The following is a 27,086-nucleotide window of genomic DNA, read 5'->3' as shown; positions in this document are numbered from 1 at the left end:
CAAATGACACTCATGTGTTCAAATACAATTAGGGTTTATGTAAGTTTTGCAGAACATTACATAAGGTTTAGAATAACGAACTGTACAAAACTTATACTTATATATAACTTATACCCAGAGGCCGTATTGTTAATTTTATTACCCACCTGAGGTTTTCTCCTCCCTCTGCCACTTTATGCTGTAATCCTTCCTGCAGCCCTGATACATAGCTCTTTAGATGAGAGAGCTCCAGCACTCTCCAAATCTCCTCATCGCTGAACTTGTCAAATGGATCCAGGTTCATCCTCAGTGACCCCGAGAACAAAACGGGATCCTGTGCACACGGGATTACAAATATCAGTGTACTTTTAGAAATATCAAACTCTTTGACAAGGTTATTGTTTATATTTATGTGTATACCTGTGGTATAATTGTGAGTCTGTGTCTCAGGTCGTGCAGGCCTATTGTAGCAATATCTACATCATCAATGAGGATGCGACCTTCAGCAGCTTCAATAATTCTAAACAGGCAGTTGGTAAGACTTGATTTCCCAGCTCCTGTGCGACCAACAATACCGATCTGAATGCAGTGAGAGAAAACACATAAGATCAAAATAACAGCTGGCACATATTTGAAAAAAAAAAAACATCTACACATTTTTCTTTCTGGATATAAATTGTATTTAACAGTATAGCAATAAATAATGCAATAATAAGCAAATATACTCAGTCTGTACTTAGTTTGTAAAAGATCTTAGACATTTCAGTAATGTTACAGAAAGAAGCAACATTTTTCAGAGGTAGCAGATATTTTACAGTGCTTATAGTCATCACTGCTATTGACAGTAATTCCGTGATATATGTTATTGCAATGCAGACAGTCTTTACTCAGTTTTACTTTGACACCAATATTTCAACGTTGTCAGTGTTTGAGCTTACTCCAATCCATTGGGGACTCTGTTGTCCTATTGGGAGACTTCAGTGCACACGTGGGGAACAACAGGGGGACCTGGAGGGGCGTGACTGGGAGGAACAGCCTCCCGGATCTGAACCCGAGCGGTGTTTTGTTGTTGGACTTCTGTGCAAACCAGTGCATGTAGCACCAGGATGCTTTAGGCCACAGGTTGATGATTGATTTTGTAATTGTATTACCAGTCCTGTGGCCATATGTTCTGGACACTCAGATAAAGAGAGGGGCTGAGCTGTCAGCTGATCACCATCTGATGGTGAGTTGGATCAGGTGGCGGAGGAGGATGCTGGACAGGCCTGGTGCACCTAAATGTATACTTAGGGTGTGCTGAGAATTGCTTAGCAGAGGCCCCAGTCTGCGAGATCTTCAACGCACACCAAACAACTTCTTGGTGGCAGAGCCCCTGGGGTGGATGAGGTATGCCCTGAGTTCCTGAAGGCTCTAGATATTGTAGGGCTGTCCTGGTTGACACACATCTACAATGTTGCGTGGACATCAGGGGCGGTACCTCTGGATTGATAGATGGTTCCCATTTTTAAGAAGGGGGACCGGAGGGTTTATTTCAGTTATGGGGGATCACACTCCTCAGCCTCCCCGGGAAAGTCTATGCCAGGGTGCTGGAAAGAAGGGTCTGTCTGTTAGTCGAACCTCGGATACAGGAGGAACCATGTGGTTTTCGTCCTGGTTGTCGAACACAGGACCAGCTCTTTATCCTCTCAAGGATACTTGAGTGTGCGTGGGAGTTTTCCCAACCAGTCTACATGTGTTTTGTGGACGTGGAGAAGGCATTCGACCGTGTCCCTTGGAGTGTCCTGTGCTCCAGGAGTATGAGATCCTTGGCCCATTGCTACGGGCCATTCAATCCTTATACAACCATTGCAAGAGCTTGGCCGCATAGCCGGCAATGTCAGGCTCGTTCTTGTTTGGTGATGGGCTCTGCCAGGGCTGCTCTTCTGTTCATAAATTTTATGGATAGAATTTCTAGGCGCAGCCAAGTGACGGAAGGCTTTCACTTGGGTGGTCTCAGAATCTCATCTCTGCTTTTTGCAGATGATGTGGTTCTGTTGGCTTCATCGGGTAATGGCCTCCAGCTCGCACTGGAACAGTTTGCAGCCGAGTGTGAAGCGGTGGGAATGAAAATCAGCACCTCCAAATCTGAGGCCATGGTCCTCAGCAAGAAAGCAAAGACCCAGGAAACCATGGAGAGATTATATCTCTTGGCTGGCCTGGAAATGCCTTGGTGTTCCCCTGGATAAGCTAGAGGAGGTGACTAGGTAGAGGGAGGTCTGGGCTTCTCTGCTTAGGCTGCTGGCCCCGCGAATCGGTCCTGGATAAGCACAAGAAGATGGATGGATGGATGGATGGATGTATTGATAGCAATGCTGAATATTCCGGCCTAGCAAAAAAAAAAGTTTGGGAACAACTGCCCATAGACTAGTTACATGTTTACATATCACAGCTGATTATAATATACAGTAATACACATAATGTATAAATTAAAAGAAAAACTGATAGTTCACATTATTTTACAGTTTAATTATATGTAATTACTGTCAACACAGATTGATCTGTGGCATCTTTCTTGAGTAATTGATTAATAGATTGGTCTATAAAACATAACAAAAAAAACCCAAACAATAGAATGTCAATGTCTTACAGCACAAAGTCCAAATTACAAATTTCAACATAATAGCTTTTCTAAACTCAAATAAAAAATGATGTGCAGGTCTGTATCTGGAAGCTACATTTTAGATACAGTTGGCCAATGTCAGCCAGCAGAAAGCTTGCACACGTTGTTAATAGTTAACCTTTTAAATTAAAAAATAGTGGTACAATTTTATATATTATGGATTTTTCAATGAGGGAGAAAAAATCTTCCCAATGATTTAATGTCCATCCAATTTTTTTCTTTTTCTTTTTTAGCAGTGCATGCTTTTGTATCTTTGGTGAATATATCAGATACAGTAAAACCTATAACTTTTACAGGAACTTTATACATATATGGAGACTCTCCCTCTCACGCTCTCACACACACACACCTTCTCAGTGCTGTTGATGTCACAAGTGATTCCATGCAGCACTAAATCCAATTCAGGTCTGTAACGGACTTTGTAGTTCTCAAAATGCACTCTTCCTGCCTCTGGCCACATCTGTGGAGGTCGAGTGTCAGTTACCCAGTCAGCCTGTAACAACAGAAAAAGAAGCAGAACGCATGTGTAATATAATACAAAAGCTATCAAATTGAGCTAAGTTAGCTCTTTTATATGTTGTGCATTAATATTCAAACCAAGATAAATAAGAAACAAAATTATACAGACGCCATACATACAGACATGCACACATTACACCACTAAAATAAAGGAAAAAAAGAAAACTTAAAAAGACGTCACACTTGGTAAAAAATTAAATAGCTCAAATGAAAATATGCAACCAAGATTAACAATCAAGGCCAAGTGTACATGTGCAATGTTATATTCTAAATCAGATTAAATTCAGTATGAACAGCATGATGGGATGTGCTAATCATTGGAGCTCTGGTGCCATTATGAATAAACAACCCAACTCAAATATAACAGGTGGAGTTCAAACATGTGAAATCAAAAGTCAGTGAAACATAAAATTAAATTGTTGCATCAAAATCCTGTTTGTTTGACAATTATCTGAACTATTATCGGTAGTATGTTAAGAAACAGTGGAGAAACAGCAGCTGGGAATAAAAGTATTATCACTGTACAGTGAGCAAACACGGCAGTTGATGTCGCACACAAGCGTATTAGATTCCTGTTGAACTGTTACAGTTACAATAAACTCACAGCCTGTAGAAATCTTAAAATTCATGTCCTATTTAAGAAAACGGTAGATTTTGATTCAACCAAAATATAAATAATGTCATATGGCAGCATGGTAGTTAGCACCCACACACCCTATGGTAGCTGGGATAGGCTCCAGCACCCCCGTGACCCAGATAAGGATAGACTGAAGAGAATGGATGAATGGATAAATAATGTCTTGCTCACAAAGTATTTCTACATGCCTCGTTCTTAAGCTGAGTGTATTCGTTCACTCTCTCCACAGCTACAATATTGGTCTCCAGCGCTGAGGTCGTCATCACCAGCCAGTTGAGGGTCTGGGTTACCTGCAGAACCCCAACAGGAGAGAGGTCTGTGTTTACATTATTTCTGCATTTTATTAATATCACACATATAAAAACTGATGAAATAAGGATAAATTCTGAGTGTTTTTGTGACTCACATTAAGGGCATATGATACAGATAGGCCAACCACATTACTGTCAATAGAATCTCTGGAAATGACAGCAAACAGAGCAGCAAAAAACACCACCAGGTTTCCAACAAACTCCAGACGTATGGCCAGCCATCTGTCAAGAAAACAAACCCCACAAATATGCACACAAACAAATTTTAGGGTCTCATCATTTAGCATCACATGCTTATCTGTATTTGGTACACTGTTCAATGTCTGACCTGTCAGACACGATCCGCAGATAGATACTTTTGAGGTTCTCATCTATAGTTACTTCATTGTGTTTAAGAAACCTTTCTTGATGCTTGTAGGCTCTTATCACTGACAGGCCGGACACCGTCTCACCAAAGTGAGAGTATATCGGTGAGCGAGACACCGAGTCCAGCCGGCGCAGCTGTCTTGAAGCGGCAATATAAAAGCGCTGGGTGTAGAGAGAAAGACAAAACAAAATCAGTTTGCATTTCATATTATAGGAAAGTTAGGTTAGCTTTTTTTACATATCTTCTTTACCTTGTTTAGCTTACCTGTACAAAGAAATAGATCAGGGCCAGAGGAATGATAACTATGGCAAAGAAAGGAGTTGCCATGCAGATGACAAATACGGTCCCCAGTACAGACATCAGACACAGAAGGCAGGAGCGCAAGGAAGCAGGAATGGCCTCATCTATGGTAAAAATGTCCTTTAGGATAATATTTGGAGAGTTAGTACTTATTTAAGTAAAACGTCAATTTTATTTATAGTGCACATAAAAACAGAAAAAATACATAATTAGCAAAATTATAAGTGTAAATAATACTAGAAGAATGAAGTCAATTATAAAAGCTAAAGTCAGGATATTGGAGAAAATGTCAATGATAAGTCATGGATGTTCCTCAGTGACTAAACACTTTTAAAGTTTTGAGTTATTCCAAAGATTATAGCTGAGTCAAAGAATATAGTCTTACAGCCACTCTAAAGACTTAATAATTTAATAATTAATTATTAGTCCATTAAGACCCTTTGGCTGTTATAAGTAGGATTTGAGGATACAAGAGAAATTAGCTCCTTCTTCCCTTTTTCCACAAGTGGCTGAATTTAGTAGCAGCAGCAAGCAGAGACAACAGCACTACAACCATATTACTGCATTACAGCAAATTGTTTTGTTTTGCTACTGTGTAAATAAAATAAAATAAAATTGATCAGTATATTGATTTCATATGTTGTGTTTATACACCACTCTGCATTTAATTATTAATTATTATTCATCTCTGGCTCTCTTCCGCATTATGTCTTTGACTCGTCTCCCTTCTTTCACCCCCAAACAGACGGCGTCTCTGAGTCTAGTTCTGCCAGAAGTTTCTTCCTGTTAAAAGGACGTTTTTCATTCCAACTGTCACCAAGTACTGACTCATAGGGAGTCATCTGATTGTTTGAGGGGTTTTTCTCGATTGTGGTAAGATCTTTACTATTACAATATAATGTACCTTTTAGTGACCGTTACTGTGTGTCAGCACTAGATAAATGAAATTTAACTGAACTGTATACTTGAGGAGGCAATTGGGAAGAAAGCCTCTTTAAAGAAAGACTTAAAGAACGAACAGTTTCTTTACATTTCCAAGCTACAGATTTTGCATAGGTGCATGGACTCCATTAGAGGTTTGATGGTTGATAACTTTCTTCGACTTAATGAGGTGAAAACTGAAGTCCTTGTTTGTGCTCCTAAAAAAATTTGTACCTAGGGTTATGGAAAACTCAGGGTCACGTTCTACATTTGCCAAACCTTTTATCAGGAACCTTGGTGTAACTTTTGACTCAGCTCTGACTTTGGACATTCATGCTAAATCTCTGGTCCACTCCTGATTTTATCACTTGAGAAATATTGCTAAGCTGAGTCCCATTGTATCACACTCAGAACTGGAAACTGTCATACATGCATTTGTTTCATCTTGTTTGGAGTACTGTAATTCTTTGTTCACTTGTCTATGGAAAGCTTCTTTGGAGCATCTGTAAGTTGTTCAGAACGCTGCTGTAAAGCTTCTGACCAAGACTTTTAAGTTCTCCCGTGCCACATGCCTGCTGAACCAGCTGCACTGGCTCCCTATTAAATTCACTTTAAGATTAAGATTATGACTCTGACGTTCAGGGCCCTGCATGGAAAAGCACCAACATATATCAGTGATCTTTTACATCTATACATGCTCAGAAGGTCCCTGAGGTCATGTGATAGGGCTTGCTGGTTGTCCATTATACGAGGCTGAAAACAAAGGGCGACAGAGCTTTAGTAACTGTGGCCCCCAGACTGTGGAACTCTCTTCCTTTGAACTTGAGATCTGTGGACTCAGTGGTCTCTTTTTAAAAAACAGCTAAAAACTCATCTTTCTAAACTTGCTTGATTTTTGTTTTTATGTTTTAGCTTCTCTGTGAAGCACTTTGTGATATTTATCTTGAAAGATGCTATACAAATAAAATTATACATACTTTTACTTTACTTTAACAATTTTAAGAATATTTAGGGTTGTATTCAAACATTTAAGCTAAAGTGGGAAAAAATAAATAATACAAGTAGATATACAACTTGCAGCAAACACAAATAAAAGCTTTTTTAATGTTAAATTTAATGTTTAGTTTTTTAATTTTTAGCACTGTTATTTTAGAAATGACATTAAAAACTAGTTATACTTTGTATTTGTAATCATACAAGCCACAAGAAGATAAAATAAATATTAAAATTCATGAAAAGAATCCTTAAAAAGTGAACTACAAGACCCTACCTTTGCAAAGCGGTTGATCACTCTTCCAATAGGTGTAGTGTCAAAGAAAACCATAGGAACTCGCAGGATGTTGTTAAGAAGTCGTGAATGCAGGATACGAGATGCATCAATGGAAGCATTGGCTAGGAGCAGTGTGCCAAAGAACACAAAGAGGCCTGCAATAAAAACAAGAAAGTTTCTAAATAATAGAACTACATTTTTAACAAAGACAAATCCACTGTGGACAGAACCTTGAACTTACAGTAACACTCGGGTGTGCTTTTCCCTGCCTACTGATATAGAATGGCTGTTATTATTATTACAAAATAATAATAGGGCAATAATGACAGAAGAAATTGTATTTAACTTTTTTCATATTCAATTCTTATTTTTATGGGGAAAAAATAGTTCAATCAGCAATATATGCTCTGCATGTAAAGCTGAGTTCAAGCTGAACCAAGGTCCAAATTGACAGTCTTGATTCTTTGTCCTTAATTTACAATATAAAGCAGCTGGAATAAAACATATACAGTGGGGCAAAAAAGTATTTAGTCAGCCACCGATTGTGCAAGTTCCCCCACTTAAAATGATGACAGAGGTCAGTAATTTGCACCAGAGGTACACTTCAACTGTGAGAGACAGAATGTGAAAAAAAAAATCCATGAATTCACATGGTAGGATTTGTAAAGAATTTATTCGTAAATCAGGGTGGAAAATAAGTATTTGGTCACCTCAAACAAGGAAAATCTCTGGCTCTCACAGACCTGTAACGTCTTTTGTTAGAAGCTTTTCTGTCCCCCACTCGTTACCTGTATGAATGGCACCTGTTTGAACTCATCATCTGTATAAAAGACACCTGTCCACAGCCTCAAACAGTCAGACTCCAAACTCCGCCATGGCCAAGACCAAAGAGCTTTCGAAGGACACCAGGAAAAGTATTGTAGACCTGCACCAGACTGGGAAGAGTGAATCTACAATAGGCAAGCAGCTTGGTGTGAAAAAATCAACTGTGGGAGCAATCATCAGAAAATGGAAGACATACAAGACCACTGATAATCTCCCTCGATCTGGGGCTCCACGCAAGATCTCATCCCGTGGGGTCAAAATGATCATGAGAACGGTGAGCAAAGATCCCAGAACCACACGGGGGGGGACCTGGTGAATGACCTGCAGAGAGCTGGGACCAAAGTAACAAAGGTCACCATCAGTAACACACTACAACGGCAGGGAATCAAATCCCGCAGTGCCAGACGTGTTCCGCTGCTGAAGCCAGTGCATGTCCAGGCCCGTCTGAAGTTTGCCAGAGAGCACATGGATGATACAGCAGAGGATTGGGAGAATGTCATGTGGTCAGATGAAACCAAAGTAGAACTTTTTGGTATAAACTCAACTCGTCGTGTTTGGAGGAAGAAGAATACTGAGTTGCATCCCAAGAACACCATACCTACTGTGAAGCATGGGGGTGGAAACATCATGCTATGGGGCTGTTTTTCTGCCAAGGGGACAGGACGACTGATCCGTGTTAAGGACAGAATGAATGGGGCCATGTATCGTGAGATTTTGAGCCAAAACCTCCTTCCATCAGTGAGAACTTTGAAGATGAAACGAGGCTGGGTCTTCCAACATGACAATGATCCAAAACACACCGCCCGGGCAACAAAGGAGTGGCTCCGTAAGAAGCATTTGAAAGTCCTGGAGTGGCCTAGCCAGTCTCCAGACCTCAACCCCATAGAAAATCTGTGGCGGGAGTTGAAAGTCCGTGTTGCTCGGCGACAGCCCCAAAACATCACTGCTCTCGAGAAGATCTGCATGGAGGAATGGGCCAAAATACCAGCTACTGTGTGTGCAAACCTGGTAAAGACCTATAGTAAACGTTTGACCTCTGTTATTGCCAACAAAGGTTATGTTACAAAGTATTGAGTTGTATTTTTGTTATTGACCAAATACTTATTTTCCACCCTGATTTACGAATAAATTCTTTACAAATCCTACCATGTGGATTCATGGATTTTTTTTTTTTTTCACATTCTGTCTCTCACAGTTGAAGTGTACCTCTGGTGCAAATTACTGACCTCTGTCATCATTTTAGGTGGGGGAACTTGCACAATCGGTGGCTGACTAAATACTTTTTTGCCCCACTGTAACTCTGACATATAATTTGTCCCCAGTTTACAACATGATAGAGCAACCAGCACTATTTCATTGTTATCCATGGCAGCATTGACAATTCAATGATAATTTCAATAACTTCCTGGGGTATATTGATATCAACTGTTCTTCCATTAGATTTCTATTTATATTAAAATAAAATATGCTGCATGTCAAATGTACACTGTTTTTTTTAATATCATATGAAAAGAAAAAACACTTTTGAAAGGTGTAAATAAAATACTGTTAAAGAACAAATAAATAACAAATGTTTTCCCTCCCTTTGTTGTACTCTGTATTTTTTTCACTCATCTCGTCCCTCTCCCTTTATTTATTTTCCATTTAAATAAAATAACTGTTGGTGATAAACTCAGTCTCAGGCTGCTCTTAATGTTGCAGTGAGTAAGATAACTTGAGCCTTTATATTTAGTAATAGTGAGTTAAAAAATTACTGTAATTAATCATCTCTTTACTTCCTGGATGTTTGGCTCCTAGTTGTACAACACTTCCACTTTCCACATGACATCATCATCATACTGATGTCATTGCTCTAGTTTAATTATCTTTCTACCCACCTTCTTCAAGCATATCTTTCTACTATCTCCCCTAAGTATCCACAAGTATCACATGTGGAGTTCCCCAAGGTTCCATCTTGGGACCCCCTCTGTTTAACATTTACATGCTCCCACTGGCACAGATGATAAAGAACAACAAAATAAACTATCACAGCTATGCAGATGACACACAAATATATATCACAATGTCACCAGGAGACCGAGGCCCTGTACAGGCTCTTGGTAAATGCACTGAGGAAATTAATGACTGGTTGTGCCACAATTTTCTCCAGCTAAACAAAAACAAAACTGAAGTAATAGTCTTTGGTGCCAAAGAAAAACGATTACAGGTCACCAGAGAACTTCAATCTATACATCTAAAAACCACAAACCAGGAGAGAAATTTGGGTGTAGTAATGGATGCAGACCAAAACTTAGAAAAACACATTAAGACAATAACAAAATCATGGTCCCTAAGGACCCCAAAGCGCTTTACATATCCAGTCATCCACCCATTCACACACTGGTGATGGCAAGCTACATTGTAGCCACAGCCACCCTGGGGCGCACTGACAGAGGCGAGGCTGCCGGACACTGGCGCCACCAGGCCCTCTGACCACCACCACTAGGCAACGGGTGAAGTGTCTTGCCCAAGGACACAACGATCGAGACTGTCCAAGCCGGGGCTCGAACCGGCAACCTTCCAATTACAAGGCGAACTCCCAACTCTTGAGCCACGATCGCCCAAGAATATTTCAAGGATAAAAGATCTGTCTCAACAGGACCTGGAAAAACTAGTCCATGCATTCATTTTTAGTAGGCTTGATTACTGTAACAGCATCTTTACAGGTCTGCCTAAAAAAAATCAGTCAGACAACTACAGCTCATTCAGAACTCTGTTGCTCGAGTCCTCACTAAGACCAAAAAAGTGGACCACATCAGTCCAGCTCTGAGGTCTTTACACCAGCTGCCTGTCCGTCAGAGGATAGACTTTAAAGTTCTGATGCTGGTCTATAAAGCTCTGAATAGTTTAGGACCAAAATACATCAGTGACCTCCTGACCCAGTATGAACCTTCCAGATCCCTCATCTGGATCCGGTCTTTTATCAGTTCCCAGAGTCAGAACCAGACACGGAGAAGCTGCATTCAGCTTTTATGCTCCATATATCTGGAACAAACTCCCAGAAAGCCTCAGATCAGCTGAAACACTCAGTTTATTTAAATCCAGGTTGAAGACTCACCTATTCTCAGCTGCATTTGAATAAAACACCAAATCCACACTTTTAAAGCTTAAATTTCAAAACTTACATTTTAACTACTGATTTTATCTACTGTTTTTTTTAATAAATTTTAAATCATGCTTTTTTTTTTTCTTTTCTTTTTTTTATTACCTTGTTGTTGAATTGTGCTATATAAATAAACTTGCCTTGTCTTGCCTAATTCCTATTATTGCTGGAAATCCATTTTGCTAAGATGGGCCAACAGAGTTTAATCATTAAATAGCTTAACTGAATTCTGTATATCAATAAATTCCTCATAATTGTCTCTACTTATTAACCTAAAAAGTTATAGGTGCCTATGCACTTTGCAGCATGGGTCCCTGTGACAAAGGACCTAACGCACACAGTGCACAAGTCCTCTAGTACAATAAAAAGACTGGAAGTTTAGGTTATCTATATAGCGCTCTAAAAATGAGTGGATCCTAAATAACAGGGTACAGAATTTTCCTTACTTTAAGACATAAAGTTGCTTAATGTTAACTTACATGAACCTGAAAATATTTGCAAATAAAAAAAAAGGAACAACGAACGACTGTTAAGTTACCCTGAGCCACTCCAAGAGCTCCGAACACTCCCACCCTTGTGTCCCTCTTCCAGGAAGGGTATGTCATGTTGTAGTACTCCACAGAATCACTGGTCCAGTCACTCAACCACAGATTTTGACCGGTGAAAGCAGCGGTCTGGATGAAGTAAATCAGGAAAACCATGGCAGAATATCCCCAGCCCATGGCTCGCAGGTACTGCAGGAACACTGCAAGCTTCACCTGGAAATCAGCGCGAGACGGCACTCAGGAAACAGGCTATCATTTGTTGTAATCTTGCACTAGTTGTACAAAAACATTTTGTTACCTGTCCTATTTCCATAGTTTCCTTCTCTATAAGTTTCTGGCCTTTCTGTGGTTCATCAGCATTTGCAGATTTTGTAAGGGAATTATTTCTTCTTAATCTGACACTAAAAATGAAAAAAAAAAAAAAAAATGAAATGGACATTCTGCTAAAGATGGTATTTGAAACAAGCTGTTTCCCTGGTTTCATCTATAACTTGCCTGCCATTGCGCTGGCTGCGGCGGATACTGTTTTCTTGCTCCAGTGTAAGAGAAACAGTGTCCTCCGAAGCACCGTCAGGTTGGGCATTGTCTCCGCCTGGGAAGAGCTCAATGTCTTCTGCATCCTGGCCCTCACCTAAATGAACAATATACATGGTGTTTTACAAATATGGCAGTAATTTATGGTGTCTTGGGTCAATATGTGAACAACATCAACACAAAGTATTCATAAAAGATGACAAAAAGAAATTTAATTCATTCATATTAGTGGTATCCTGAGACTATTACCAATGCTATTATGTTCCCTTTCAGACCGTGCAATATTACCCAACAGTACCTTATTGAATATTTGTTTAATCCCCCTCATCATACGCTGCTACTCCCTTTATTCTATTGCACAATACTTTGTCACTTTCTAGAATTGCCTGCACAGATAGTTAAGTTATTTATTCTCCAGGATATAGTTATATATATTACTTTGTTAGAGTTATTTGATACTATGCCTTTCACTATCCTACTGTATATTACTGTATACTACTATTCTTATTGTATATATTGTAAATCTTATTCATCTGTTCCTCTGTCTCTCCTGCTGCTTTGAGCATGTACATGACAAAAGAATTTCCCTCGGGATAAATAAAGTTATTCTTATTCTTATATAATTTTAGCATCGGTTTTGGTTTTACATCTAACAAAACATGTAATGTGTGCAGATTATGTTGCTAATATACTAAGAAAAGGTTGTAATCACCTGTTTCTGAATTTCTCTGATTGCTCTGCTCAGTGGCATATGTGTCGAGAAACTTAGAAAAAGTTCCTCCACTGGCACGAAGGTTTTCATAGGATCCAACTTCAGAAATGACTCCATTCTCCAAAACCACTATTTCATCCACGTATGGCAGGAAGCTTATGCCATGAGTCACCAGGATACGAGTCTGTATGGTCAGAGATATATGAGACTCAAGTGCATTCACCAATCTAATAAATGAAAATATTAATATTTATAAAGTATATAAACACATCTACTGTATATCTCCCAGCCTGACTTTAAAACCAGTATAAATTCACTATCAGATGAGAAGTGTTGCAAAAGCAGTAATAAAGCATATTAATTAAATTTAAAGCAGGCGCTAATAAAGTTCAAATGAGATAGTAATTAATAATAGAGTAAAGATATCCAAAGTTTAATGATTTTTAATAGACAATTATTAGAAGAATTAAATATAAATTCAACAATAACAAAAATACTGAACTGACAGGATTTACAAAAACATTGTAATTATTAAAGAAAAAGAAAGAAAAATGAAAAATTATTAAGTTGTATTTATCAAAAAGAGAATATAATTCAGTTCACAGACTGACTTGACAATAATTAGTTTAATCATTTAAAAATCATTTATAAAGCCATGTTTCCTAGTGTTTTGGGTTTAATTTCTATTTCCAGATTATTGGTTATTCGTGGTTTTGTTCTCTTGATGTTATTTGTTATTCTGGTTTCTAGTTTAAGTCACTGTCTTCCTTGTGTTCCATGTGCCATGTTCCTTCAGTCTGTCTCTCCATGTCAAGTCCGCATCTTTGTGAATTGTCTCTTAGTTCCTGTTTTATTTTGATAGTCCCAGTCCTATGTGTCTAGTTTTGCTTCTCCTTGTCTTGTTATGTATAATGAACCCCAGCTGTGTCTCCCTCCTGTTTCTCATTCCCTGACTGCTCCTGTGTTTTCTCCTTCTTTTTACTGGTCTGTCTGTGTTCCTCCGTGCTGTTTTCTCTGCTTGTTGGTCTTTGTGTTACCTCCCAAAGGTTTCCCTTTAGGTTCTGCACATGCCATCACCACTTCTGTTTGTATTGTCATTGTGTAAATAAAGCTCACTCTCATTTAAGTCAGTGCCTGCATTTTGGGTCGTATCTCACCTCCACATGGCTTGCCTTGCTAGCCGTGACATTTTCTAACTTGTCAAAGGAGCTTGCAAAGAAAAGCGTCTGGACTTCTTTAAGTTGCTTGAAGACGTTTCACCTCTCATCCGAGAAGCTTCTTCAGTTCTAAGGTCAAATGGTGGAGAGTCCCAGATATAAACCTAGTGGGAGTATCCCCCCACAGAGGGACAAAAGGACCCCCTGATGATCCTCTAATCCCCTGCAAGCTCCTTTGACTACGATGACCTGGATGACTGAGAACCTTCACAGACACATTTTCTAACTTGTAATTCTATTTCCAAGTGGCTTTCATTCCTAACCTTTCATTATTAGCTATTCAGTTATCCTGGTCATTTAGTGATATTTAGCCTATTGTAACCTCTACATAATGCTCTGGTCCTGGGTAAAATGAGGTAAAATACTACAAATTAGACACCATGTTTTCTATGCAAGTAACAGCTGGAATATCCTGGGCAGATAGTATTTCATGTCAAGATTCATCAGAAGAAATTAAATGAGAAATGGGAAAGTTTTTTTTTTCCTTTTTCCTCCCTTTTTTCCTGTAAAATAATTATCAAATGTTTTTAAGCACAAACCTTGTCTTTAAGTAATCCATTGGGTCCAATTACATTTTCAAATAGATGCTTTCCTACATGGGAGTCCACAGCAGACAAAGGGTCATCTAATAGATAGATATCAGCCTGACTGTAGACTGCTCTGGCTAAGCTCACACGCTGCTTTTGACCCCCTGAGAGATTGATACCCTGAAAAGAGAAGAAAGGAGGGGAAAAGAGACACACTCTTTTAGCCTTTCCTTTATAATCAGAAGAGCTCTTCTGTTTTGTTACTTTTTTGTCATGTATTTAAGAAACAAATATTTTACATGTGTTTACAATAAAGACCATACACAGTATTTGCATAGAGGAAAAATATTTGTGTAACAAAAAACCTGAACCGTTCAAAGTGTTACTCACTTTCTCTCCAATCTCAGTGAGGTCTCCTCCAGGCAGCAGCTCAAGGTCAGGGGCAAGAGCACAGGCCTCTATGACCTTTTTGAAGTTCTCTTCCTCATGTGGAGATCCAAACAAGATATTATCCTTCAAAGTAGCATTTTGGATCCAGGCTTGCTGCGGTACAAAAGCAAGAGAACCCTGGAAAGAAATAGACTATTACTCATGTCTTATCATAAAAAACTGGCATTCACAAAATTTCATCCAGACCAAACACTACCATGCTAGATGGGGAAAAAAAATCAATTCTTTTACTAGAAATGTTAGAAAACTCCACTGAACTTAGTTTATTCTGTGAGTAAAATGATTTGAGTTATTCCCTTTTCAATATGGATAAAACTGTTCTTTGAACAGGTGGCTTGCCCAGTGGATTTAGCATTGTTTTACATTGTCTTTCTAAAAAAAATGATCACACCAAGCTGGAGTAAAGACACTTATGTAATAAAAAGACAAAAAGGAAACTGGAATTTAATTTTATGAATTAGAAACCTTGCTGAGCAAAAATTCTTATTCTTCTTTTGGCTAATTTTTTTAAGGGTTGCCACAGCAAATCCTCTGTCTCAATTTCACAAAAACTGTGCTAAAATGCCTCAATTTGTAGAAAAATATACTTCTTTATTCTGCTGTGGCTGAATTAATCTCCACCAATGCTGATGAGTTTAGACCAGATTATCAATACTGCCTTGAACGAATTAGGCTTTTGCTGTTGCTTCTATATCTTTGCTTTGTTAGCTAAAGCCTTTAATGTTTATTATTGCATACTTAAAAAAAAAAATATTGTAATGTGATTGTTAAAGTCTTCTATGCTTTATTGTTTATTTTATGTGTTTGTTTTTGTTTTATTTTGCATGTTTTTTTTTAACACACACTGATAAATACAAACGGGGAAAAAGCCATTACCCCAATGTTGATAAAACCTTTGGTACTGTGCATCTCTCCAAGGAGGGCTGACATAAGAGACGACTTTCCTGACCCAACAGCTCCCACTACGGCAACCAACCGACCAGGCTCAATGTCCAAATTCACACTGGAGACACATAATAAATATGGTCATTACTGTAAAAACAGTAGGAAAAATACAACTGTGTTTCATAAATGTGTGGAACATAGTGTACCATTTGGATAAAAAAAGCACGCAGTGATTTGCAAATCATTTAAACCCTACGTTTAATTTAAACTAGGACACAGATGATGTTTCATATGTTGAAAACGAAAATTTGTGTGAACTTTTAAACATATCCTGAGTTTGAATTTAGCCAGACAGGAAAAACTTTTAAAAAGTGCCTGAAGCAACATCTCACAGTTAATTAAGTTAACTAGTAACTTTTTGATGACCAACACAGACATACTCTTTCAGCAGAGGCTTTGCATCTTTTTCCCAAGCAAAGGAACCATCACATACGCTCACAGCAGTATCTAAAAAATGAACACAGACCAAGACAGAGCTTAACAGATGATCCGCACACATAAAAACTGTGACTAAGCTTCAATCTTCAGCTGTAGAACAAGTGCAAATTCTAATGGTGAACATACTGAAACTGGGGTCTTGGCGCACAATGTCACTGTCGATGTCTTCCCCTGCCAGAAACTTCTCCAGGCGCTTCTTAGACACTGCTGTCTGAAAATTCAAAGAACAGGTTAAGTTTGATGTTATCACAGGCTTGATACATGTGCGTGATGTAGCTCTGTTCACTTACTTGTACAATGGAAGCAATGAGCATGGGCAGCATGGCAAGAGGAGCTCGGAGGATGTTGAAGAGAGAGATGGAAGTAAAAGCTCTCTCAGCAGTTAACACATTATCGTTGCTCACACTAACAAATATTGCAAACGTGGCCAGAGAAACCTGCAAGTACAGTCAGTTTAAGAAAAAAGTTTGTTTACCATTTGATTCTAGTCTCTGCGAAGCTCTCTGACAGAACTCACCAGAGCTGGAATGCAGCATGAGGTAAGAATGGAGAAGGAGTGTAGGTAGGCAGACTTCTTCATGACTTTTAGTTCTTCCCCTCTAATGTCTTCCACCTGCTTCTGGAAGGATGGCTCCCAAGCATACAGCTTCAGAATCTGGTGGGAGACAAAAGAAAAAGACAGGGAGGAGGCAGTGAGGCAGAAGGAACGGTGTGGCAGCAGAGCACTTATTGTTGAAGTTACTGCAGTTTCTTGAAGCATCAATGTCTTACATGTAAGGAAGGCATCTACATACACCATGAATACACTGAATAAGGGAGCTCACCTTGATCCCATTTAGAATTTCATTCATGATTTTCATTCTCTTATCTTTAAAGTTCATGTTCTCTATCTGAAAAGAGACACAATGTAGCTCATGTTAAACAGGCAATAAGACAATACTTAAATAAAGTGTTTTGAACAGCAATTTATTCTGTGTAATTCATTTGAAAAAAAAAACAAAACAACTTTTTCACCAGCAAGAATCGCATGTTGAAAGTTACAGTGATCACTTTCTTCACATTATAATTAATATAATTAAACTCCAAAGAAATTTTTGGTCAGTTTATAGAAGGGAGACTGGTCTATGAGAGCAAATCTGTATGTTGACTGTGAGACACGTGGCTGAGCCTGCATGCTGCGTCACTCAATTGTCTATCTACTTTTGAGCCTCTGAAAGAGGGGGACTGTATCAAAATCTATTAAACAGTCAATGCAATAATTTAGTTAAACATCTTGAATAAAACTTATTAAATTTATTGTGTGAACTATTTACAGCACTGTAAATAAACGCACTGTTCATCATAAAGAGTCCAGCGTTTGGGTCCTCATTCCTCACATCCCGACGGCCTGCCACGCAGACCATGACATAAACAATCAATCCAATACTGTAGTTAAACATTTTGAATAAAAAATTACAATTTGCAGTTTAATCTCATCCTGATTATTTGATTTAGAATCTCGCACAGAGGTTTACAGAAGCAAAGAAGATTTGGCTAGTATTTCCCCTGACCTGGAGTTTTCTGGCCTTGGTTGCTAGCACTGCATTGGTTGGAATTATTAACACCATGACTCCCAGTCCTGCCAACACAGAAGGTCCTAACTCCAGCCACAGGAAAACAATGGATATGATGATCTGCAGAGGGCAGGACCACAGCAGGTGGATAAAGTTGGTCACATCATTGAAGCGCTGGGCATCTGCTGACATCAGGTTCACCATTTCCCCTACTGTAGACTCCTTACGAGTGTCATTGGACACCACTAATGCCTTAGAAAAGGGATAAAAAGGGCTTATTAATTAGAAAGTGGGGTGAAAATTAAGTAAGAGAAGCATATAAGTGATATTTTTTCTTACTCTGTATGTCACTTAAAAAAAACCTCCATAACCCTATATATTGAAAAAAGCCAAGCTGACTTTCTTTTAGAAATAATGTAAATAGTTTTTGATGTCTCAGGAGTATTTTCTTCATTTCCTGATTTCCAAGATTTCGTAAAACTTAATAAAACTTCATAAAAACAAAAATTATGTATTCTGATTGGCTATTCAATCAGGGTCTTCACCAGTAGTGACTGAGAACTCACAAAATTAATCATTAAGATCAATAGTAAAAGTATTGATGGAAACTAGAGCTATAGACTAACACAGGTTTTTTCTGTGACAAGTATGTGCTGATAAAAGTACTTTAAAACTGAAACATCTGACAACTGACTTAAGCAGAAAATTATGACTAGTAATTTTTTTCTTCTAATGTGTAACAGTAGTTTATATTACACAGCATTTGATTTTTTTTTTCACACCAATATCAATAAATGGTGTTCTGTCACTCCTGTTTTTACCTTTTTATACACAGCAGCCATAAGTGCAGTGCGAACCTTCATCCCCAGCACATGGCAGCGCTGGAAATACTGCTGTAGGGTCAGAGACTGTAGCAGAGCCACCACCATCAGCAACACTGCATACAGATAGCCCTCCCAGGCATATCTGGATTTGTCCTGAGTGAACGAGATCATCAATCTAGGAAAAACAGAAAAAAAAAGAAGAAAACACGCTAATCTCCAGCTTCATCTTTAGCACTTAGCTAACAATGTCCTCATTTCATCCTGCCACTCCTGTTATCGGTTATGAATCACCAGTGTCGAGACATGAGGGACAGAGAAAATTTTAATGCCCCCTGTCTTTCTTCTCAACATATCTGAGAGAGGGTGAAAAGGTTTAACATCCAATTTTTGTAATGTGATATATAGTTTTAATCTTTATTTTTATCTTCATTTTTTATCTTTCTTTATTTTTGACAAAAGATAAATCATAATATAAGTTTGATCAATATGTTAAATGAGAAATGTAGTTTGAGTAGTGTAAGAGTCTAGATTTTTTGTGTGTAGACATGATCTGGCTTGGATCTTGTAGCAATATAACAGTTAAACCCAGAATCAGAATTCATATGTGATTTAGCTGTTAGTTAATAGTGATAGTTAATTGCTGAAAGGAGAGAGAAGGGGAGGCAAATGGGACTTGGTAGAGTATAAAAGAGAGCGCCCAGAATAACCTTTTAACCCGTTGTGAAACAGTACAGGTAAAAATCTGAGTATTGACCCATTTTAATGTAAATAGCTCTTACAGGTTACTTCAGCCATTTACACATAACATACAGTTGAGGCCTACTGTCAAACCCCCTAAAGCTAATCCACTTAAATACCAAGTGCACCAGGGGGGAGCCGCTGTAACTATGTGCCTGATGGAGACCAGAACTGCAAGGCTACTCAGGTCCCCGGATTTTATCAGATAAGCAGGAAAAACATACAGACGATTTTGAGACCATTAAAGCTGGGCGAGCCCCCTGAGCCACATCAGCCCCATCTGAACTTTGCATTGCCTGCTGAGTAATACTCATCCAGCGATTAGAACTTCTTAAACAGAGAGCTGACCCAGACTTCCTGTATTGGGATACTGGTCCCACAGATTGGCAATAGTAAATAGTTAACACAAAGGATTTTAAACGGTAATAGCAAGTAAATCTAAAAACAACAAACTTAAGAGAGAACAAAATGGGTTTTTTTTTATGTTTACCTAAATATGGTAAAACTGTTACATCTGTAACAGGTAATTGCATAAATTCCTTTAACTCTCTGGGTTTTAAAGCAGGCTTAGGCTACGAAAAAGATTTCCCAAGCCTTGAACATCGCTTGACCAGTGCTCTACTGGTCAAGCGATCATTCAGAAATGGAAGGAGTATGGCACAACTGTAAACCTACCAAGACAAGGCCGTCCACCTAAACTCACAGGCCGAACAAGGAGAGCCCTGATCAGAAATGCAGCCAAGAGGCCTATGGTGACTCTGGACGAGCTGCAGAGATCTACAGCTCAGGTGGGGGAATCTGTCCATAGGACAACTATCTGTCGTGCACTTCACAAAGTTGGCCTTTATGGAAGAGTGGCAAGAAGAAAGCCATTGTTAACAGAAAACCACAATAAGTCCCGTTTGCAGTTTGCCACAAGCCATGTGGGGGACACAGCAAACATGTGGAAGAAGGTGCTCTGGTCAGAGGAGACCAAAATGGAACTTTTTGGCCAAAATGCAAAACGCTATGTGTGGCAGAAAACTAACACTGCACGTCACTCTGAACACACCATCCCCACTGTCAAATATGATGGTGGCAGCATCATGCTTCTCTTCAGCAGGGACAGGGAAGCTGGTCAGAGTTGATGGGAAGAAGGATGGAGCCAAATACAGGGCAATCTTGGACGAAAACCTCTTGGAGTCTGCAAAAGACTTGAGACTGGGGCGGAGGTTCACCTTCCAGCAGGACAACGACCCTAAACATAAAGCCAGGGCAACAATGGGATGATTTAAAACAAAACATATCCATGTGTTAGAATGGCCCAGTCAAAGTCCAGATCTAAATCCAATCGAGAATCTGTGGCAAGATCTGAAAACTGCTGTTCACAAACGCTGTCCATCTAATCTGACTGAGCTGGAACTGTTTTGCAAAGAAGAATGGGCAAAGATTTCAGTCTCTAGATGTGCAAAGCTGGTAGAGACAGACCCTAAAAGACTGGCAGCTGTAATTGCAGCAAAAGGTGGTTCTACAAAGTATTAAATCAGGGAGCTGAATAATTCCGCACACCACACTTTTCAGGTATTTATTTGTAAAAAATGTTTGGAATCATGTATGATTTTCGTTCCACTTCTCACGTGTACACCACTTTGTACACCACTTTCATGTGGAATTCCAATACAATTGATTCATGTTTGTGGCTGTAATGTGACAAAATGTGGAAAAGTTCAAGGGGGCCGAATACTTTTGCAAGCCACTGTATTATTGACATTATTAAGGAGCTGATGTTGAAAATTAAAAAAATCTGAAAAGAATACACACTTTTGGGAAGTTTCATTCCATTTGCATTAACAGAATGAAAAAAGAAAAGTGAAGTGGCCACAAATGGCCAGGATAGAGCCCAGAGGGTTAAGTGATATAATTGTCTTATTGAAAAATATGCATCAGAAAACCTTCACAGACATACATCAGAAGGTCAGAAAAGTGAACTATTAAGAGACCATTGTAGTCCACTGCAGGGTACAACACAGCTAAGTTCCTAGTTTAAGTCCAGCGACATTGTACAAGCACAACATTGTTCTTCTCTTAAATCTGTTGTTTTATTTCTGTAACGTTCTGTAATATCTTACTCACTTAAGGAGCTGAGGACTGACAAAGGTTAACACATCCTCCAGAAGTTTGAAGCAGAAAGATTCAATCAGAATCCTTTTAAAGGTCTTGTAAATGGTGGTAATCAGCCATGAATTGGGATAGTTCTCTTCCTCCTTATTGTCCTTTTTCTTCTTTTCATCTTCCTTCTTCCCCCTTTCCTCCTAAAGGAACAGATCGTTCAAGCACAGTTGATGAGATTTATTCAGAAAAAAACATAGTAATGTTGATTAGTGGTGTTGGTAAAATCCGTTTAGACTGTAGCTCAATATTGTGTACATGTGAGTGGAAGTGATTTTGATGAAATGCTCTCACCATCATTAGTACATCCTAACTCACCCCTTTCCCCAGACCACTGGAAAGCCCATTTTGCTGTGGGTCTTCCTGGGCACTGTGTATGTTCTGAAACAATTTCCTTTTCATCTTGTTCTGGAAGCGGACCCTAGCTGCATCCAACTCAGGCTTCATGAAATGCTGGAAACGCTCATTGATGAAAGCAGTGCTATCACTCTCATTCAGATCCCACATGTCCTCCTGAACCAGAGGTTGTTTGTAGCCTTTTAAGACCATACTGTAAAAACAATGAGAACTTTGAAGACATGGAGCACATATGTAGGTGCTTGTTAAGATTCCGACTATAGTGACCTTAATGTTACCTGTTTAACCAGTTGAATGTGATTCTGCTCAAAAATGCTGCACCTGCTTCAGGATTCTGTGGATAAAAACAAGGTTCAATCTATCTTATTTAATCTATGCTTATAAAACTTCACCCTCGGAAAACAAACAAACAAAACCAATAACAAATAAAGGGTACCTTTTTTATAAGGTCTTTGGCTTCTGGGGGGATATCAGCCACAGTAGAAAGAACTAATGAAATCTGTTTAAGCCCAAAAGAAATGTAGAAAAGGCTGAAACGTGGGACATCACGGACCTCGCCCTAAATACCAAAAATGAGAGAAAGAAATACTTTAAAGGGTCCCGAAGAAACAGAAAACGGTGTGTTATGGAAAATATACAGTCAATCATATCAAGTTATTGCATCATGTCTGATTAAATTTACTATTTTTCTTCTACTTTAATCCAACTTGATCAAATGTCTTCATTCATACCAGTCTGAGAGCCTCTCGAAGGAGGGTCTGGAAAGGAAAGATGTCACACACTACAAGGAGCAACCAGAAGAGGAAAATAGAGGCAGAGTCTATTGCTCCTTCCCATCTTAATCCTTCATGGCAAAGCAGGACAAGGATCTAACAAAGAAGACACATCAGAACATAAAAACAAATCCTTTCAAATTTAAATAAATAAATATAAAGGTTGCTCTATTTACCCATGTGACTGCAAATAAAACTGGATTTGCGTAGTATGCAGCAGCATTTTTTGAAGATTGGTCACTGTTTGGACCAAAATCTTCTCCTAGTGTGACTCCCAGGTGTGCTATGGCCGTTAGGAACAACAGAGACGCCACAAGCTAAAGGAAGAAAACACAGACCAGACATGAGAATAAATCATGTTATTCTATTAAAAAATTGCATTAACTTCCTAGGACCCGGCGTCCACATATGTGGACATCACATTTTGTTTTGTCTAGACCAAAATACTAAATTTTGCTCTACAATGGCCTGATATCCACCTACGAGGACATTATACTGCCACTGTTCTATCGAAATTTAAAACAAACATCCTCATATGTGGATCTCATTTATCTTAGAAACAAAAAGCAGGTAAAAAAAAATAAATAAATAAAAATCTGGTAATTCTTTGTTTTTACATTCATCAGGTGCCAATCAGCCCAAATAGCAAAGAGAAATTAAAAGTGCATGACATGAAAAAGTTCGGGTCTTAGGAAGTTAAAGGACTGTTATTAGTTGGAGTTCATGTACTGTTATTCCATATGTAATGCAAAAGATTCTATAATACCCTTAAAAACATACTTAAACTAGTTGAACTAAGTAAAATAGTGATTGAAATTCTCATTAGATTATTGACAATTTACTGTTTATTTTTGATTATATCAACTGTAAAATGGATTTTTATATGTATCTGAATATAAAGTTAATTGAGTCACCTTTTTGTTGTATTGTAATTGCAATACTCTCACTCACAGTATAACAAGCTGCAACTGCACTATGTGAATGTACCTTGGGAAGACTGTCCGAATTTGACATTTGCCACGTTTGGAGTAAAATGCCAATGGAAGAGACAGTGGCAATACACAGGAAAAAGCTGAAGAGAACTGAGTGCCACTGGACTGCTGCAAGGTTGGGGAGAGGAGACCGCAGGAGGGGGAGGACACATGGAGGAACACTGTTGTTTTAGTGTGGGAAATGAAATTGGGTTAAGGAGCCTGGAGAGAAAAAACAACTGCCTTGGAGTGTAGAATTGAGAAAGTTTCTGGAGCACCGCAAAGAGGAGAGGTACACAAAAATGACAAAAATAAGTATAAATGCATTAATCCTACTAACACAGACACACATGCAATAAAGCTCATGAAGATCAGATAGTATTTTAAGCATGCGTTTCTGTTATTATCATCTTGTCCGGTTCACTTAGTGGGATGAGAAGTGATATATAAACTAGCAGACTATTATTATATTCAATTCAATTCAATTCAATTTTATTTATATAGCGCCAAATCACAACAAAAGTCGCCTCAAGGTGCTTCATAGATACAGAGAAAAACCCAACAATCATATGACCCCCTATGAGCAAGCACTTTGGCGACAGTGGGAAGGAAAAACTCCCTTTTAACAGGAAGAAACCTCCGGCAGAACCAGGCTCAGGGAGGGGCGGCCATCTGCTGCGACCGGTTGGGGTGAGAGAAGGAAGACAGGAAAGAAGACATGCTGTGGAAGAGAGACAGAGGTTAATAACAGATATGATTCAATGCAGAGAGGTCTGTTAATACATAGTGAGTGAGAAAGGTGACTGGAAAGGAAAAACTCAATGCATCATGGGAATCCCCCGGCAGCCTACATCTATTGTAGCATAACTAAGGGAGGATTCAGGGTCACCTGGTCCAGCCCTAACTATATGCTTTAGCAAAAAGGAAAGTTTTAAGCCTAATCTTAAAAGTAGAGATAGTGTCTGTCTCCCGAATCCAAACTGGAAGCTGGTTCCACAGAAGAGGGGCCTGAAAACTGAAGGCTCTGCCTCCCATTCTACTTTTAAATACTCTAGGAACAACATATGTTGGGGAAAGATGATTGAACTGAGTTGAACAGAATGCTGTAGAGGGCTTAAATAAGTAAGTGCCAACTCTAATAGATTATTGAGTTTCTTGTTCCTGATGTGTGGGGGATGTTTTACCAGGCACACCTGGTTACATGGGAAGAGACTCAATATCTAATAGACAATTAATGTTGTGTGAAGTGTGTGGCTGGTGGATGAAAGTGTTTTGAAATTCTAACTTCTAAATTTAGAATTCTTCATTCTAAATTCTCCTTTTTCCTTTTGAAATGATGTCATATTGCTGAACCTTAAGTATGCGGCACAAGAAGTTCTGCTATCAGCAATAAACATGAGGAGACTGACTGGACTGACAGTGGGGACTAGGGATGGGCACCGGTGTCCGGTGTCATGATGGCACCGGTTCTGACATAAATGGTAGTAACCAGACCGAAAAGCAGCGCACATTTCGGTGCTTTATTTCGGTGCTTTTTTTTCCTGAGCTGTGATACACTTCTAGCCAATCATTTTACGTTTCCGAGGATAGTAGGTGGGGCCAGGTACATACGTTCTTTTAGAGCAGAGCTACAGGCGAAGCGGTCAAAGTCTGGCTGTACTTCACAGCAAAATATGCAAACTCAGCAGCCTGCAACAAGTGCTTTAAGCTGATACTGTGATACTGGTAACACCTCAAATCTGATGAAACACCAGGTGACGCATAGCGGGTTTTTTTAAAGGTGAGAAATGCGCCGTATTTGATAGCTTGCTGCGAGACCTCACACCGAGCACATCTACTGCGGGTGTGGTGCCTGTTATCGGACCCGGAGTTAGCAACATACCCAAAAATCCGAAGAGGAGAGTCCTGGCCCCTAGCCCTGCCAGTGTAGCAGAAATTATGAGAATGATGATGGCAGCAGCAGCCGTTCTTCTCTGCGTGAGTAGCTTAATGTTGTTCGTGTGTAATTTACGTTGAGTAGGCTAACCACGTTATTACATTAATGCACGTAAGGTGAACTAGCAAACATCATCATAGCTACATGCGGCTGTCTTCTTGTTTGATGGCAGATACTCCCTTCACCCTGGCCAAAAAGGCTAAAATGACCAAAGGAAAAAGAGGGAAACAGCCGAACATGAGAGGCTTTTGGACAAAGTTTGTGTTTTTTCCATTGTTTAAGCACTGCTTCCAGCCAAGAGTGATACCATATATGCCCCATAGCTGCAGAAAAGGCTAACATTGTTATCTTTTTACAAAAAAACAGCTGAACATGAGAGGTTTTTGGACCAATTTTGTGTTCTCCATTCTTTAAGCACCGGTTTGAGCACTGTTTGAGCACCGGCACCGTTTCAAAAGTACCGATTTGGCACCGGTATCGGATAAAACCTAAACGATACCCATCCCTAGTGGGGACAAATGTCCTCAAGATTGCACCTACTCCACCCAGACAGTGGGGGAAAGGGTGGATGTATGTATGTTTTTGTGTTTGGTTTTTTTTACAGGAGCAGGAAGATGACAGCGCCATACTAGGGTCGCATGAGCTTGTGGGCCATGCAGACTTAACTTTTCAGTTGCCAAATTCTGTGTGTACTTACCAGCAGTGTGTTATTCATGACATCATATTTACAATGCAAAGGTCACTGTGAGAAAGTGTGCAAACAGATGATGAAATGCACTGTGCTAACATCCATGTCACTTTTTCCACAGCAGATGGTTAATCATATGATTTAATCACATGATTTACAGCAGGACACACCACTGGATAATGTTTTTTTAACATAGGGATACAGGCCTGGAGCAGATCTACTCCAGGGGAGAAGCCCTGGAATTTTTTAAAGAGACAATGCACATATCTTCTTGTGCTTCTCTAATTGTGTTAAATTGACACATGGCAAGGAACATATGGCAAAAGAGGGTTTCTGGGGTAGTTTTCATTTTAAAATTACAGGTGCAGTGTTACGGAAGGAAATCATCCAAAAGGCACATCCAAAGTCAAAGTGAGAAGTAGGGACCATTTCCAACACAGCTGACAACAAGAGTATTTAAACTAGTGGTGTTTGATAGTGCATATTTTGGTATCGATCCAATACCAAGTAAATAGGGGCCAATATCGCTGATACCGATATCGATACCGATACTGATATCGGTACCTTTAAATAAAGAAGGTGGATGCGTCATTGAATTGCTAAATCTCAATTAATTTTCATGACCTTAAGTGTTCCCAGGGCATAATTAGGACAAATTTTATAATTAAATAGAAAATGCTTATCAAAAATGAATATGATCAATTTTTTTCTAGAAAAATCTTAAGTAAAAAGTGCAAACCAGTAACAAACTAAAACAAACAAGTGCTGTTGAGAAACTATACAACAAAAATTACAATTAA

The 27,086-nt window shown here is 39.0% G+C and overlaps 1 protein-coding gene across 1 annotated transcript in view; it reads right to left on the bottom strand.

The window, feature by feature from the left end:
• Positions 1-27,086, bottom strand: part of LOC308388163 (ATP-binding cassette sub-family C member 2-like) — a gene marked incomplete at both ends in the record, with an annotated part of 31,403 nt that overhangs the window by 1,417 nt on the left and 2,900 nt on the right. Inside the window, 28 exons of the mRNA XM_080868708.1 lie at positions 147-313; positions 400-558; positions 2,988-3,131; positions 3,983-4,084; positions 4,201-4,327; positions 4,434-4,633; positions 4,737-4,892; positions 6,964-7,118; positions 11,469-11,688; positions 11,774-11,876; positions 11,971-12,095; positions 12,702-12,905; positions 14,478-14,645; positions 14,856-15,032; positions 15,792-15,918; positions 16,241-16,307; positions 16,425-16,509; positions 16,589-16,735; positions 16,816-16,953; positions 17,123-17,188; positions 17,849-18,103; positions 18,673-18,850; positions 21,526-21,704; positions 21,880-22,111; positions 22,197-22,252; positions 22,355-22,477; positions 22,650-22,787; positions 22,868-23,008. Of these exons, the coding sequence (XP_080724834.1) occupies positions 147-313; positions 400-558; positions 2,988-3,131; positions 3,983-4,084; positions 4,201-4,327; positions 4,434-4,633; positions 4,737-4,892; positions 6,964-7,118; positions 11,469-11,688; positions 11,774-11,876; positions 11,971-12,095; positions 12,702-12,905; positions 14,478-14,645; positions 14,856-15,032; positions 15,792-15,918; positions 16,241-16,307; positions 16,425-16,509; positions 16,589-16,735; positions 16,816-16,953; positions 17,123-17,188; positions 17,849-18,103; positions 18,673-18,850; positions 21,526-21,704; positions 21,880-22,111; positions 22,197-22,252; positions 22,355-22,477; positions 22,650-22,787; positions 22,868-23,008 (4,139 nt within the window). The remainder of the gene's footprint in view (positions 1-146; positions 314-399; positions 559-2,987; positions 3,132-3,982; positions 4,085-4,200; positions 4,328-4,433; positions 4,634-4,736; positions 4,893-6,963; positions 7,119-11,468; positions 11,689-11,773; positions 11,877-11,970; positions 12,096-12,701; positions 12,906-14,477; positions 14,646-14,855; positions 15,033-15,791; positions 15,919-16,240; positions 16,308-16,424; positions 16,510-16,588; positions 16,736-16,815; positions 16,954-17,122; positions 17,189-17,848; positions 18,104-18,672; positions 18,851-21,525; positions 21,705-21,879; positions 22,112-22,196; positions 22,253-22,354; positions 22,478-22,649; positions 22,788-22,867; positions 23,009-27,086) is intronic.

Source organism: Rhamphochromis sp. 'chilingali', assembly GCF_963969265.1.
Source record: "Rhamphochromis sp. 'chilingali' genome assembly, chromosome: 20".
NCBI classification, from domain to species: domain Eukaryota; kingdom Metazoa; phylum Chordata; class Actinopteri; order Cichliformes; family Cichlidae; genus Rhamphochromis; species Rhamphochromis sp. 'chilingali'.
The sequence above is the reverse complement of the archived record's forward strand: the minus strand, read 5'-3'. Positions and strand labels throughout refer to the sequence as shown.